General features: G+C 53.1%; 1 protein-coding gene across 1 annotated transcript in view; it reads left to right on the forward strand.

Annotated features, from left to right (window-relative positions):
- The first annotated feature begins 12,403 nt into the window (after positions 1 to 12,403).
- Positions 12,404 to 15,933, forward strand: part of zdhhc15b (zDHHC palmitoyltransferase 15b) — a 66,834-nt gene continuing 63,304 nt past the window's right edge. The window contains exon 1 of the mRNA XM_086000388.1: positions 12,404 to 12,624. Coding sequence (XP_085856514.1) covers positions 12,507 to 12,624 — 118 coding nt within the window. The 5' untranslated portion in view covers positions 12,404 to 12,506. The remainder of the gene's footprint in view (positions 12,625 to 15,933) is intronic.

Consider the following 15,933-nt stretch of genomic DNA (forward strand, 5'->3'; position numbering starts at 1 on the left):
GGGCTGAGCCTGGGCTTTTCTCCAGCTTTCCCAGGCGAAGACATCTTCTCCCCCTGCCTGAAGACCACCCGCAGAGACTTTATTTATCCATCGGGGAGTGCACCCCCTGCCGACACCCACCCACCTACCTACCATCCTGAGTGGCACCCCTGCCTTTGCGGCCTCCCTCCTTCCCACCCCCTCCCCCCTCCCTTTCTTTGTCTCTCTCTCTGTCTCTCAGGAGGCACCTCTGGTTCAAAACTTCTTTCATACTAATTGCCACCTGAGCAGAGGGGAGTCGGCCCCTCTCCCAATTACTTCCAACAAGGGGAGAGGCGGGCCTTTCGTTTAACAGCTCCCTCTGCTCAAGGGAAGACTTAAAAAAAAACCTGAGGCCCTTTAACACCTTCAGGCCTGTGACTTGGGGTGAGTGTAGCTCTTTCTTTTTAAAAAAGAGAACCACCCCATAATAGCGAGTACATCTTCGCCGGTGGCGGGGTCAGCCAGGTCGTACGCGAGAGTGGTAGCCACAGCCACATCCGCTCTCGCTGCTTCTGCTGCCCCATCACCTTTTAAACTCATCACTAAAAAGCTTGAGGTGAAGAGCTACACCCACCCCAATATGACAACTGAGGCGTGCGTTAAGGCCATGGCTGGGGTTGTCGGCCCTTCAGCCATCCTCGCCGCCTCAAAAATGCACGGGAAGGCTGTGTTCTTCCTGGGGTCGGAGCGGGCGGTGTCCCTGGCCATCACAAAGGGGCTCACTGTGGGCGGGACCTTCCTGGCGGTGGATCCTCTCGAGGCCACCGCGAGGAGGATCGTTATTTCTAACGTCCCGCCCTACATTCTTGGTGAGCTCCTCCTCCCCCACTTGCATCAACTTGGGGAGGTGAGGTCGGGGATTGCGCCTATCCCGCTCGGCTGCCGGGAAGCCAGCCTTCGGCACGTTTTCTCCTTCCGGCGCCAGGTCTACATCCAGCTGGCGCGGGAGGAGGACACCGACGGGGCATTTGTCATCCTCCACGAGGGGACCACTTACCGCGCCTTTTGGACGTCGGACGGTGTGCGGTGCCACGCCTGCAAGGAGGTGGGGCATATTAGAAGGAACTGCCCCGCCTCCAAGGCCGCCAGATCGTCTGGCGTGGCCGAGGCTGGCGCCGCCACCGCTCCTCTCCCCGGGTCTGGCCGCGCCCCCCAAACAACTGATGCGCGGTCGTCGTCGGAGGCCGATGCCACCGGGGCCTCCGGCGGGGGGGAGGGAGCCCGTCCGGGCGGAAAGATGGCGCGGGGCAAATCCAAGCATTTCAGGGTGGGTCCCCCCACGGAGGGCGAGCCCCTGGACTTAGATCCCCTGACACCCGCGCGCATTGCAGAGTTGGTCAGGGCAGACGAGGGTGGGAGGGGCCTCGTGCCCGAGCCTGTGGCCGCCGCCGCCGAGGTGGAAACGTTAATACCTGCGGCCGGGCTCGGGCCCGAGGAACCAGACGAACCTGCCCTGCCGGAGGGAGCAGAGGAGGAGGCCCCTGCAGGCATGGAGGTCTCCCTCTCTCCCTCCACGCTAAAAAGAAGGCACGACCCCCTGGACGAGGAGGAGGACCGGGAGGAGGAAGGTCCCTCCGAACAGGGGGAGTCGTTGCCCGCCGCGGGTACTGCGCCCCCCCCTCCGCTGTCACCATCTCAGGCGGTCGGCAGGGGTCGCCTGTCCCTCGGGAGGCTGAGGCAGATGGGTCTGTCCAGCACGCGCCTCCCGGGGATGGGGACGAGACCCTGCCCGTGGGGGGGGTCGCAGAACAACCCGCGGCAGAAGTAGATTGTCTCTCGGTGCCGTTACCCCTCGACGGGTCGGGCGGCCTGGGGTCTGGGTCGGGCGAGTTTGACGAAAGTGAGCTCGCCCAAAGCGACCCGGGCATTTCCCAGGGGCTGCTCGACCTGGTCGAGGGTTTAGTTAAGGACACCCCATCTGCTGGGTCGGAGGCCGGTGGCAGGGAAGAGGAGGGCCCTCTGACTGTGTCTCCGGCGCCGGACGTCTTGGAGGAGTTGGGCTTTGTTTTTTCCCCGATTCCTCCGGCGTCTGAGGCGGAGGGGGGCTTCGAACCGCCTCCATCTTCTGGCCCGGCGCACCCAGAGGAGCCCAGGGAGGATTCCTCTGCCATCGATCCTGGGGGTGGGGTCCGGGCAGAGGCGGGGCCGGCTGTTGCGGCCGAGCCGTTCGCTGCGCACTGCGCGACGGACAGGTCGGCCGCCGGCGACGACCCCCCGGAGGAGGACGGGGACTCGGTGATGGGCATGGAGGACGATTTGGATTCCATCGCCGACGAGGCGATGGATGACCCCGTGCCCCTCGCCGGGTCTCCCCTCATTCCCATCAGGGATCTCTGGGATTTTGTGGCCGTGCGCCACGGTCGTCAGAATAAGACCCAGCTGGCCCTCGCCAGGTGGTCGGAGCTGGCGCTGCTCATCGGGTCGGTCCGCGCCGCCGTCAGGGCCGTGGGCGCGGACGCGGACGTGAGCCCGCTCGAGCTGCGTCGGCTCAGGTCGCTCCTCACTGGGCTCCTGAGGGAGTGGCGGTCGACTAGCGGCTGCGCTCCCTCCCCCCGTTAGTTGTAGGTAGAGGTTGCACTATGCTTCTGAGATGAAGATAACCATAGCCAGCCTCAACATCAACGGCAGCAGGGAGGCTCGCCGCAGATTTAATAACCTTTCGGTCCTTCGGGACGGGAAGTATGCGGTGTGCTTCCTGCAAGAAACCCACACCGTTCCGGGAGACGAGGCCACGTGGCTCCTGGAGTGGCAAGGAGGGGTCAGCATGAGTCACCTCTCCAGCGTTTCCAGCAGGGTGGCTATCTTGCTGGCCCCGCATTTTCAGCCGGAGATCTTGGGGGTCAAGGAGCTCGTGCCGGGCCGCTTGCTCCAGGTCACTGTGCGCCTGGGGGGCGTGCCGCTCCATCTAGTGAACGTGTACGCCCCTCAGGCCGGTGCGCAGCAAGTGCGCTTGTTTGAAGAAGTGTCCGCTCTTCTGGGCTCCATCGACGCGGGCGAGTGCGTCATCCTTGGGGGGGATTTTAACTGCACCCTCGAGGCGAGGGACCGTTCGGCCCCCCAGCGATACCCGGCGGCGATGGAGAAGTTGAGGGACCTGGTTGGGTCCTTCGACTTGGTGGACGTCTGGCGACATCTCCACCCTGACTCCAGCGCCTTCACTAGCGTGAGGTCTGGAGGAGGATGGTCCAGGATCGACCGCCTTTATATTTCCCGGGCGTACGTCTCCTGCGTTCCGGCAGCTTCCATGCGGCCGGTGCCGTGCACGGACCACCACCTGGTGTGGGCGGAGCTCGCTCCGCTGCGCGCACGGGGGGGTGGTCCGCGTACTGGCATTTTAATAACCGGCTGCTGGAGGATGCGCGGTTCCAGGATTCGTTTCGCCGGTTCTGGGCCGACTGGAGAAGGAAGCGGGGGGGCTTCCCCTCCTTGAGGCTATGCTGGGACGTGGGCAAGGCTCACGTCCGTCTCTTCTGTCAGGAGTACGCGAAGGGGTCGACCAAGAGGCGGGAGGCCCGGGTCGGGCGGTTGGAGAAGGAGGTGCTCGACCTGGAGTCCCGTCTCGGTCAAGTCTTCAAGGACCCGGCCCTGCGGATGGTGTACGAAGAGAAGAAGGGCGCGCTGAAGGACCTGCAGCTTGTCGGGTCTCGAGGCGCATACGTGAGGTCGCGGATCCAGTTCCTGCGGGACCTGGACCGCGGCTCCCCCTTCTTCTACTCGCTTACAGACAGGGGGTCCGTAAGCAGCTCTTGGGGCTGCTGGCCGACGACGGAGGGAATCAGTGCGGAGGCCCGCGCCTATTACCGGGCTCTGTTCTCTCCGGATCCATCCAGCGAGGCTGCGCGCAGAGTTTTGTGGGAGGACCTGCCGAAGGTCGGCCTGGAGGGCGCCGAAAAATTGGACGCTCCTCTGAGTCTGGAGGAGCTGACCGGCGCCCTCCGCCAGCTCTCCAGGGGAAAGTCCCCGGGGCTGGACGGGCTGACCGTGGAGTTCCACAGGGCGTTCTGGGACGTCTTGGGGGGCGACTACGCACGGGTCCTGGGGGAAAGTTTGGCGACCGGGGAGATGCCCCTCTCTTGGCGCAGGGCGGTTATTGTCCAGCTGCCTAAGAAGGGCGATCTCCGCCTCCTTAAGAACTGGCGCCCGGTCTCCCTCCTCAGCACAGACTATAAAATTTTTGCCAGGGCTATGTCTGCTCGTCTAGGCGCCGTGCTGGCCCACATGATCCACCCCGACCAGTCCTACACGGTCCCGGGCCGGACCATCCACGATAACATCCATCTGGTCCGGGACCTGGTCCACCATTCCCAGAGGGCTGGTCTGTCGGTCGCCTTCCTTTCCCTGGATCAGGAGAAGGCGTTCGACAGGGTGGATCACGAGTATCTCTTCGGGACTCTGCGCGCATTCGGGTTCGGGACGCATTTTGTTGCCCGGATCCGACTTCTGTACGCTGCCGCAGAGTGTCTGATTAAAGTTAACGGGTCCTTGACGGCGCCCCTTCGCTTCGGGAGGTGGGTGCGTCAGGGATGCCCCATGTCCGGCCAGTTATACGCCGTTTGCGTAGAGCCTTTCCTGCGCCTCTTGCGGAAGAGGTTGACGGGACTGGCTCTGCAAGGGCCGGGCGTGGAGGTGGTCCTCTCGGCTTACGCCGATGACGTGCCCCTCACGGTCACGGATCCCGCTGACTTGCGGAGGATGCGGGAATGCCAGCAGATTTACTCGGACGCATCCTCCGCCAGGATCAACTGGGAGAAATGTTCTGGACTCCTGGTGGGTCAGTGGCGGTTGGACTCCCTGCCGGAGGAGTTCAGGCCCTTCGCCTGGAGCACCACGCACCTCCTCTACTTGGGAGTCTACCTCAGCCCTGCCGAGGACGCCTGGCCGGCGAACTGGCAAGAGTTGGAGGCCAAAGTCACCACTCGCTTAGGACGCTGGACAGGATTGCTCCGAGTGTTGTCCTACAGGGGTCGAGTGATGGTCATGAACCAACTGGTGGCCGCCATGTTGTGGTACCGGTTCGTCACTTTGATCCCTCCCCCTGCGTTTGTCGCCAAGATACAGAAGAAGCTCGTCGACTTCTTCTGGGACAAAAGGATGCACTGGGTCTCTGCCGCGGTTCTGAGTCTCCCGCTTAGGGAGGGCGGTCAGGCGTTGGTGTGCCTCCGCACCCAGGCTGCGACTTTCCATCTTCGGACGCTGCAGAGATACCTGTACGTCGAGAATCCTCCGAGATGGTGTGCGCTGGCGACGTACTTTTTCCGCCAGCTGCACGGCCTCAATTACGACATGCAGCTCCTGTTTTTGGAAGTGGGCGGCAGGCGTGCCAGCCTGCGGGAGCTGCCTGTCTTCTACCAGGAACTGCTATGGGTTTGGAACTATGTCACCTCCAGGCGGAGCTCTCCCCCGTCAGGAATGGCGGCTGTCCTTCGGGAGCCGCTGTTCAGGAATCCGCACCTCCACGTCCGTGAGTTCGGGTGGCTGGTGGAACGCAGGGCTGTGCCTGGCAAGGTGACTAGAGTCGGGGACTTACTCGATGGCGGAGGAGCGGGCTGGATGGCGCCGGAGGAGTTGGCGCGGCGCATGTCTTGGGAAAACGTCCGGCTCGCGGTCGATGCCATCGAGTCGGTGAAAGCGACGCTGCACCCCGGCGCCACGAGGTGTATCGAGGCGGCTCAAGCGCGTGGGGCGATCCCGTCCGAGCTTTCCCCCGTTCGGACGGAATTCCTTATCGGCGCCCTGCCCCGAAACCCCCCTCGGGAACCGGCGCCTCACAACTTGAGCCGTCTCGAGGAGATGCCCTCTGTGCCTTTTCATTCCGCACGGAGGGGTTTCCTGTACGGGCTGCTCCTGCACACTTTCCACTTTGTCATCTTCGCCCGCCGTCCGGACACACCGTGGCGTGCCGTTTTGCCTTCCAGCGGAGGCGGAGGTCCCCAATGGAGGGCTCTCTATGCGGGAGTCCTCCCTTGTTCTATTGGGGACTTGGCCTGGAGGGTGTTGCACGGAGCAGTCCCGTGCAATATATTGTTAAATAGGTTCACGGACACCCAGACCGCCTGTTTGTTCTGCGGTCTGGAGGAGTCCGTTTTCCATGTTTATGTTCAATGTGAGAGGTTGCAGCCCCTCTTCCATTATTTGAAGGGGCTGCTCCTCGATTTTTGGTTGCACTTCAGTCCCACGCTCTTGATCTACGGTAACCGGTGCGGAGGGGAGCAGGCAGGTTGGAGGACCTCCTCGTGGGTCTGCTCCTGGGCCTGGCGAAAAAAGCCATCAATTGGTCCAGGCAGCGGGCGGTCGAGGGGGTCATCCAGCCAGATTGCCTCCCTCTCTTCCGCGGCCATGTTCGCGCCCGGGTGGCCCTGGAGATGGAGCACGCGGTGTCCGCCGGCGCGCTCGAGCACTTCCGTGACCACTGGGCGCCGCGGGAACTGGAGTGCATAATTGGATTAAACAACCAAATTTTAATTTGATTTGTTAAGGTTTATTTAAAGATTTGTTAGTGGTTTAGTTACAGTTTATTTGTTCATTTATTTGGTCTTACCAAAAGAGGAGAAACAAGTAACAATTAACAAAGGGAAACCAACCAGTGAAGGTGCCATCTAGGGGTTACTGAAGGAACTGACCGGCACCCTCACAGACCCTATGTTCTCTGACATCTCTGGGAGGTTATTCGTGTCCTCCTTTGTGAAGACAGAACCAAAGTATGTATTTAGTTGGTCTGCCATTTCCTTGTTTCCCATTATAAATTCCCCTGATTCTGACTGCAAGGGACCTACGCTTGACTTCACCAATCTATTTCTCTTCACATATCTATAAAAGCTTTTACAGTCAGTTTTTATGTTCCTTGCTAGCTTACTCTCATATTCTATTTTCCCTTTCTTAATTAATCCCTTTGTCCTCCTTTGTTAAATCCTAAACTGCTCCCAATCCTCAGGATTATTGCTTTTTCTAGCCAATTTATATGTCCTTTCCTTGGATCTTATGCTATCCCTAATTTCCCTTGTTAGCCACGGTTGAGTCACCTTTTTTGTTTTATTTTTATGCCAAACTGGGGTGAACAAATTCTGTAGCTCATCCATTCGGCCTTTGAATGTTTGCCATTGCCTATCCACCGTCAACCCTTTGAGTGCCATTCCCCAATCAATCCTACCCAACTCGCTCCTCAGACCATCGTAGTTTCCTTGATTTAAATTGAGGACCCTTGTCTCTGAGTCAACTACTTCATTCTCCATCTTAATGAAGAATTCGATCATATTATGATCGCTCCGACCCAAGGGGCCTCGTACAACAAGATTGCTAATTAATCCTTTCTCATTACATAATACCCAGTCTATGATGGCCTGATCTCTGGTTGGTTCCTCGACATATTGGTCCAGGAAACCATCCCGTAAACACTCCAGAAATTCCTCCTCCACAGTATTGTTACTAATTTGGTTGGCCCAATCTATATGTAGATTAAAGTCACCCATGATGACTGCTGTGCCCTTATTGCACGCTTCTTTAATTTCCCTTTTCATGCCATCCCCAACCTCCGCCTTACTGTTTGGAGGTCTATATACCACTCCCACTAATGTTTTTTTCCCCTTAGTATTTCTCAATTCTACCCATACAGATTCCACATCATCAGAGCTAATATCCTTCATTTCAATTGTATTAATCCCTTCTTTAACCAGTAATGCTACCCCACCTCCCTTTCCTTTTTGCCTATCTTTCCTGAATATCGAATACCCCTGGATGTTGAGTTCCCAGTCTTGGCCATCCTTGAGCCATGTTTCCGTAATCCCAACCAAATCACATTCGTTTACTTCTATTTGCGCAGCCAATTTATCCACCTTATTACAAATGCTCCTCGTATTAAGACACAAAGCCTTCAGGCTTGTTTTTTTAACGCTCTTAGACCTATTAGAATTATTATTTACTGTGGCCATGTTTGATTTAAACCGTTGATTTCTCTGACTGCCACTTTTGTTTTTCTCCTTCCTATCTTTTGCTTTTATCCCTGTTTTCCTTTCCTCTGTCTCCCTGCTCAGGTTCCCAAACCCCTGCCATTTTAGTTTAAACCCCCCGAACAGTGCTAGCAAACCTCCCCACAAGGATATTTGTCCCGCTCTGGTTCAAGTGCAACCCGTCCGACTTGTACAAGTCCCACCTTCCCCAGAAGCAGGCCCAGTGATCCAGGAAACTAAAGGCCTCCCTCCTGCACCAACTCTTTAGCCACGCATTCATCTGCTCTATCCTCCTATTCCTATACTCACTAGCACGTGGCACTGGGAGTAATCCAGAGATTACAACCTTTGAGGTCCTACTCTTTAATCTGCTACCTAGCTCCCTAAATTCTTGCTGCCGGACCTCATCCCTCTTCCTACCTATGTCGTTGGTCCCAATGTGAACCACGACCTCTGCCTGTTCACCCTCCCCCTTCAGGATGCCCTGCAGCTGTTCAGTGACATCCTTGACCCTGGCACCAGGGAGGCAACAAACCATCCTGGAGTCACGTCTACGGCCACAGAAATGCCTATCTGTTCCCCTTAAGATAGAATCCCCTACCACTATTGCTCTCCCACTCTTTTTCCTCCCTTCCTGAGCAGCAAAAGCACCCCTGGTGCCAGGAAGTTGGCTGCTGCTGCCTTCCCCTGGTGAGTCATCCCCCTCAACAGTATCCAAACTGGTATACCTGTTTGAAAGGGGGATGGCCATAGGGGTCCCCTGCACTACCTGCCTGCTTCTATTGCTCCGCCTGGTGGTCACCCATTTCCCTTCTGCTTGTGCAGCCCTACCCTGCGGTGTGACCAACTCATCAAACGTGTAATCCACGACCCTCTCAGCATCGTGAATGCTCCACAACCCTTCCATCCGCAGCTCCAGCGCCTCCATACGGCCCGTTAGTAGCTGCAGCTGGATGCATTTCTGGCAGACGTGGTCATCAGGGACACTGGCAGCGTCCCTGAATTCCCACATAGAGCAAGAGGAGCATAACACGGGGCTGGGCTCTCCTGGCATGACTTACCCCTTTAATTAATTTAAACTAATTCAATACCACCAGTTAAAGATATACTCTAGGGCGCTTATTTACCAACTGTCCTCACCACACCACAGAGACCCAAGAAAATATAAACCGCAGAATTTAAGCTTGTAATGTAAAGGAGAAAGAACGAAATACTCACCAACCAATCACTTACCTGCTTCCTGGTGACGTCACACTTGGATTACTTTTTACCTCTCTCCCTTGCTGCTGAATTGGTATGCCTCGCCTCGCTGAATCCGCCTTTTGCTTTTATCCTTGTTTCCCTTTCCTCTGTCTCCCTGCTCAGGTTCCCAACCCCTGCCATTTTATACAACTCCCACTAATGTTTTCTGCCCCTTGGTATTTCTCAGCTCTACCCATACAGATTCCACATCATCAGAGCTAATATCCTTCCTTACTATTGTGTTAATCTCCTCTTTAACCAGCAATGCTACCCCACCTCCTTTTCCTTTTGGCCTATCCTTCCTGAATATTGAATACCCCTGGATGTTGAATTCCCAGCCTTAGTCACCCTGGAGCCATGTCTCCGTAATTCCAATTACATCATATCCGTTTACATCTATTTGCGCAGCTAATTCATCCACCTTATTACGAATGCTCCTCGCATTAAGACACAAAGCCTTCAGGCTTGTTTTTTTAACACTCTTAGTCCTTTTAGAATTATTATTTACTGTAGCCCTGTTTGATTTACACCCTTGATTTCTCTGCCTTCCACTTTTGCTTTTCTCCTTCCTGTCTTTTGTTTCTATCCTTGCTTCCCTTTCCTCTGTCTCCCTGCACAGATTCCCAACCCGTGCGACAATGGAGAAGACTGGATCATGGATGCAGCATGGTTACATTTATGCTAAAATATTCTGGTCATTCACTTCGTCTGTGCTGCTTCTGGGAGCTGGCCGTCATATAGATATAATACAGCAATGATGTAGAATGCCTACTAAAAGAAGTTTGTGTGTTGGGGATATTTGGCACAGTAATACAATCCACTGTGGAATGCTGGGCTAATACTGGCACACCAATACACTGTGGTAAAACCACCAATGAACTCCTGTACAAATGAATAACTGTCTTTAAAGCAATGTTACAGCACCTTTGTCCATTTGCTGAGTGTAAACAAGCTTTCTGTAAAAACCCTGAAACAACGCGATGACGTCATCACGTTGGTCACGTGGTGCCCCGAGAGGCGGGAAACGTGATGACGTCATGACGTCAGAGGTGGGAGGTTCTGAGTTCAGACCTCATGGAACTAGTTACTATGTAGACCTGTTTGAAATGAATAGGAGAGAAAGTGAGGTAAATCAGGAATTAGTGAGGCAGAAGCTGCTCAGAGGGTCTTGAGTAGGGAATGGAGGGAAAACTAAAACTGTAGTTACAAGGCAATGATTAGGTCCAGGAATTTGGAAAGAAAGGGCAGGAGGAGATAGGTTGGAAGTTAAAGCAAATAGAGGGTTTGAGATTGGACTTCTTGAGGAACGTGTGATAGCAGTGGTCTTGAAGGGGATAAGGATCGTGCCAAAAGAAGTGGATGATGTCAGTGCACATGGGGCTAAGAAGGCGAAGTTGGGTGGTCCAGAACTGGGAGACGGGAGTAGGTCTTAAGTATTATGGATGAGATAAATGTGTTGAGAATTGAGGGGAAGAAACTGCACAACATGGGATGGGCGAGGACTCAGTTGGATGGAAGACAGGTGTGAAAGCTAGGGGGGAAAGATTTGGTTGAGTGCGCTAACAGGGCGCAAATCAACTCGCACCCAGTCGCAGTGCCGCCAATGCCTCCCGCAAAATTCAGCAGGAGGTTAGCAACGGGGGTAACCGTTAGCGCCCCGCGGCGCTGCGCCGCTGGTGATGACATCATCGCCGTGCGCAGCGCCCCGCTCGCGCCCCGGCCACGATCTTCGGTAGCGGCCCCTGACTTACCGCCGGATGCTATGTCTGACGGGGTCAGGGGGGCCTACCTGCGGCGGGGTGGCACTAGTTAAAGGGAAGGTGGCGGGTGGCCATTTTTGTTGCTGGTCGCCTGCCAGCACCTGCCCCCGTTGCTTTCCCCGGCCCCCGTGAAGCCCCCCCGCGGGGTGCCGGCTGCCCTCCGTGAGCCCGGCACTCCTCTTGAGTGCCGGGCTCACAGAGAGCAGCCGGCATTCCTGATCCCTGGTGGCACAGCGGTATGTAGCACCATGATATTGCCTCACAGTGCCCCAAGAGGGACGCGGGGCGCTACCTGGGAAAACCAGCCACGGGGGCACTAGCGCCCCGGCGAAGTTAGCACCCCAAAGGGGACATGACTCAATTTTTCCCCCTCGGAACTCAGGGGAAGTTAGTGGAAGCAGAGGCAGATATGCACATGGCCTCAATGTTGGGCACAAAAAAAATCGGTGAGTATCTCGTATTTTGAATCCAAGGTGAAGATGCGGATATGGAGGAGGAAGGTCCGAGGAAACAAGATTGTGTGGAGGAGTTTAAAGTTTTTCTGCTCTCTACATGGTCCTAGAGTAGCAACCAAGGAGAGGGAGTGACGGTAAAGCTTGAAGGAGTCCAGCCACATCTGGAAATTAAATTATTTTAAAAAAATTAAATGGTCATTCATTTTGCTGCTGTTTGTGGGTGTTGTTGCCGCATTTGACTAAATAAGAAGTTGCTGCACTTCAAAGTAATTCATTGCATGCGAAACACTTGGTGTGGATAAATGCAACTTCTTTCTTTAGATCTAACTGGGGCTTGTTATTTTTTTTGTTTTTAAAAACAATATTTTAAAGGTTTTAATATATTTATTGTAGATACAACATTGCTAATATTAATTCAGGAATTTATTAATTCATTGGTAACTGTGTTACAAATATCCACCCAACTTTTCAGTGATACTGTCCTTGGAAGACAGTGTGGAAGCCGGGCAGTTATTGATCCTCGGCGTTAGGGGGCGCCACTGCATCTACGCTGCTCCCCTCTTTGATATTGTTGATTGTGCCAGTCGGAAATTATCGAAGATTTCCGAAAAGAGTCGATGTCTCCCCACCCCCTCAACCACCACCATGGAAATTGCTAAGAAGAATTTAATATCAAAGTCATCCGCTCACTAACCGAAAATACCCGAAGCGGCCGACGTTTTTACGGAAACTCCCGAAGTGGGCTGCCACTGTTCCGGAAATGCCCGAAGTGGACTGACGCAGTTCCGGAAATATCCGATGGGCCGGCGCTGTTCCGGAAACATCCGAAGTGGACAGACGCTGTTCCGGAAATACCCGAAGTGTGCCGACACGGTTCCGGAAATATCCGGTGGGCCGGCGCTGTTCCGGAAACAGCCGAAGGGGGCAAGCGCTGTTCCGGAAACAGCCGAAGGGGGCCGACGCTGTGCCGGAAACACCCGAAGTGGGCCGAGGTGTTCGGCGGGGTCCGTGTGGCTGCCAGCGACGAGCCCCGACGCTCGGTGAGGTGGAGAGCGGGGGCCGGCCGGTAGGCCAGGTGGGGAAAGATGGCGATATCGCGGGGGCTGTGGTGCTGTCAGCGGGTGTTGGCCTGGATTCCCGTGCTCATCATCACCCTGGTCGTGCTGTGGTCTTACTACGCCTATGTGTTCGAGCTGTGTGTGTGTAAGTGGCTTTTTGTTGTGAAATTAGTGCTGCTGACAGGAAGAGGAAGTTACTGGCTGCATCCAGTGAGCGATAAAAGTCAATGGGTCTTGGCATCAAAGCTCAGATCACAGATCACACTCAGTGTTTGGGCCTTTAACAAGCTGTCAGAACAGGAGGAATTCAGAGTAGGACACCTTTCTGTTCCTCAACTTTTAATATCTTACAGCAAACAGTTTTTAAATATACAGATCCTTTAGGTTCAGTTGACAGTTCTAGTTTCACTTATTTTACAATACATTCTGAAGTTATAGCTGTTTGATTTTGAAACTCAGCATTTAAAGCCTGTTCCTGCCAAACCTGTAAACGTTAAGACTGTTTTCAGATTTACATTGACAGATATAAATGTAAATGGTACAGATTTAGTCCAGTGTTTCATTCCCTGTGTTGTTTCTCCCCCCCCCCTTTTTTGGGGGGATGGCATTAAAGTAAATAGATTGAATTCTAACCTGTGTAAATGATCAGATTACAATTAGTACATAACAAAATACTGCAGATGCTGGAAATCCGAAATAACAACAGAAAATGCTGGAAAAACTCAGCAGGCCAGGCAACATCCGTGGAGAGAAAATAGAGTCGACGTTTTCTGCTAAATTCGTTTTCTGCTAATGCATTGGGTGGGTAATTTGATACTGTCTGGTACGTGCCCTGGTTGTGGACAGAGCTGCGTGCAACCAGGCCAGCTAGGTCTGCAGTTAGGCAGTGAACGTATGTCTGAGATCAGCAATTGTTTACAATAACTAGTGTTGCTGTGTCATATACAAGCAAGTTCCTTAAGCTTAACTCAATACTAAATCCAATGATAGTGATACATTTTTAGGAATAGTTTCTAGTGCCTAGTCACGCTGCGTGACAAACTGCTTCCAGCTGCCATCCTGAACTTGCCTCTTACTAGTTTGTACCAGGTCCCTTTGTCTTACAGCCCTCGTTTAACTTTAAGTAGTACTCTGGATTTATTTTTTCTGTTCCACTTAATATTGTATACCTCTACAAGATTTCCTCTCATTCTCCTCTGTCTCCAAGGATCAGCAGTATGATTCTTCTCTGCTTCCAGCGCTTTGATGTTTCTCTTGTGCATCCATGACCAGAACTGGACACAGTGCTCAGGGTGAATCTTGACCAGGGCATTATATAGTTTCAGCGGGACAGCTTCAGTTTTGTCTTCTGCTGATTCTGTATTCTGTTTACTGTGTTGATTGCTGCTCCTCAATGACTGGACCTGGTCACTTTGGAGTCGCTCTACTCCCAGATTTCTTTCAGCCTCTTCCCCCAGCTAGTTTGACACCAATTGTTAAATATGTTGCCCATTTTTTTCTTCCTATTCATAATAACTTGTACTTATCAAAGTCACAAATTACATCCTGAGTAACTGTGAACAATCCCTCCTCATCCTTCTCGACCTGTCCGCAGTCTTTGACATGATTGACCACACCACCCACCTCCAATGCCATCTCTTCCGTCATCCAGCTGGGTGGGACAGCCCTCACCTGGTTCCATTATCTATCCAGTCGTAGCCAGAGAATCACCTGCAACGGCTTCTCTTCCCATTCCTGCACTGTTACCTCTGGAGTCCCCCAAGGATCTATCCTTGGCCCACTCCTACTTCTCATCTACATGCTGCCCCTCGGCAACATCATCCAACTCTCTCCCTGGCAACTGTCTGAGGCTGAACCTTGGTGTCATATTTGACCCCGAGATGCGCATCTGACCCCATCAGCTCCATCACCAAGACCACCAATCTCAATCTCCATAACATTGCACGACTCTGCCCCTGCCTCAGCTCATCTGCTGAAACCCTCGTCCATACCTTTGTTACCTCTAGACTTGACTATTCCAACGCACTCCTGGCTGGCCTCCCACCTGCCACCCTCCATAAACTTGAGTTCATCCAAAACTCTGCTGCCCGTGTCCTAACTCGCACTGAGTCCCGTTCACCCATCACTTCTGTGCTCGCTGACCTATGACCTACATTGGCTCCTAACACCTCGATTTTAAAATTCTCATCCTTGTTTTTAAATCCCTCCATGGCCTCATCCCTCTCTACCTGCAACCGCTCGAGATCTCTGTGCTCCTCCAACTCTGGCCTCTTGAACATTCCCGATTTTAATCGCGCCACCATTGACGGCTGTGCCTTCAGCAGCCTAGGCTCTAAGCTCTGGAATTCCCTCCCTAAACCCTGGTTCTAGGTCATTTATGTACACCATGGCCCCAGCATGGACCCCTGGATACTTCCCATTCAACAACAACTTGCAATAATATAGAGCCTTTAGCTTAGAAAAAAGCATTTCAAATCACTTCACAGAGGCATAAGGAAAAAATGAACACCGAGGCAATGTGTAGGAGATTAGGAGAGGTAACCAAAAGTTTGATTGAAGAGGTGGGTTTTAAGAAGGGTCTTAAAGGAGGAGAGGGAGATGGAGACCTAATTCCCCTCATGATGACTACCCCCTGTTTCCTTCCCTCTAGCCAATTCTTAATCCATGGTACTTTTTCAAGTGGAAAGGAATCTCTCATGCAGTACTTTATCAAAAGGCTTTTTGGAAGTCAAAGAACACGACAGCATATGGCTTACCCTCCCCAATCTGGGATCTTACCACCTCAGAAAAGTTTGAGGTTGATCAGACAAGGTCTAACCCATCTAAAACCATGTTGACTGGCACTTATTAGGGTTAATTTGATTTCTGATTATTGATTCACACAGCTTGTGTTTTTGGATTATAACTTCATATGTAAGTGAAAATGTAACGTAAACAACCTGTGATAATGGAAATTAAATGAACCTACAAATAACACGCAGCAGCAAGCTGTTTTGACGAGAGGAATACTGAAACAGGATTCATTATATTTGAAACAAATTGTCATGAGTGAAATGCTATTGTAGTTACGCTAGGTTTGCGAAGTTGCCACACAAAGGTCATTTTTTTTTAAGTGTAGTTTTAGCCCTGATTAGATTCCTGTCCTGGTTGTGAGAGGTACCTCCAGGGCATCAGTCACTAAAATCCCGCCGTTGGATGCAGGACAGAAATGCAGCATACATACTGTTGTCTGAAGATACTGTTTCCAGTTGCACGCTGCAGTGCCAGATGTTATCAGAAGTTCAATCTTTACCTAATGTGGTGTTGGAAATTTAGATCAAATTTGTCAATTATTTAAAAATGATTTATGCAGGACATTCCCCTGGGTTGTGGGGGGAGGGAATCAATGTGTAATCGCTTGCATTTCAGATGGAGTTCGATCCTGCTCTTTCAGGATGTGTTCCAGCCAAATTCC

This window comes from Somniosus microcephalus, chromosome 1 (assembly GCF_052327205.1).
Source record: "Somniosus microcephalus isolate GS21.2 chromosome 1, FLI_Smic_1.0, whole genome shotgun sequence".
In the NCBI taxonomy this organism is placed as follows: Eukaryota; Metazoa; Chordata; class Chondrichthyes; order Squaliformes; family Somniosidae; genus Somniosus; species Somniosus microcephalus.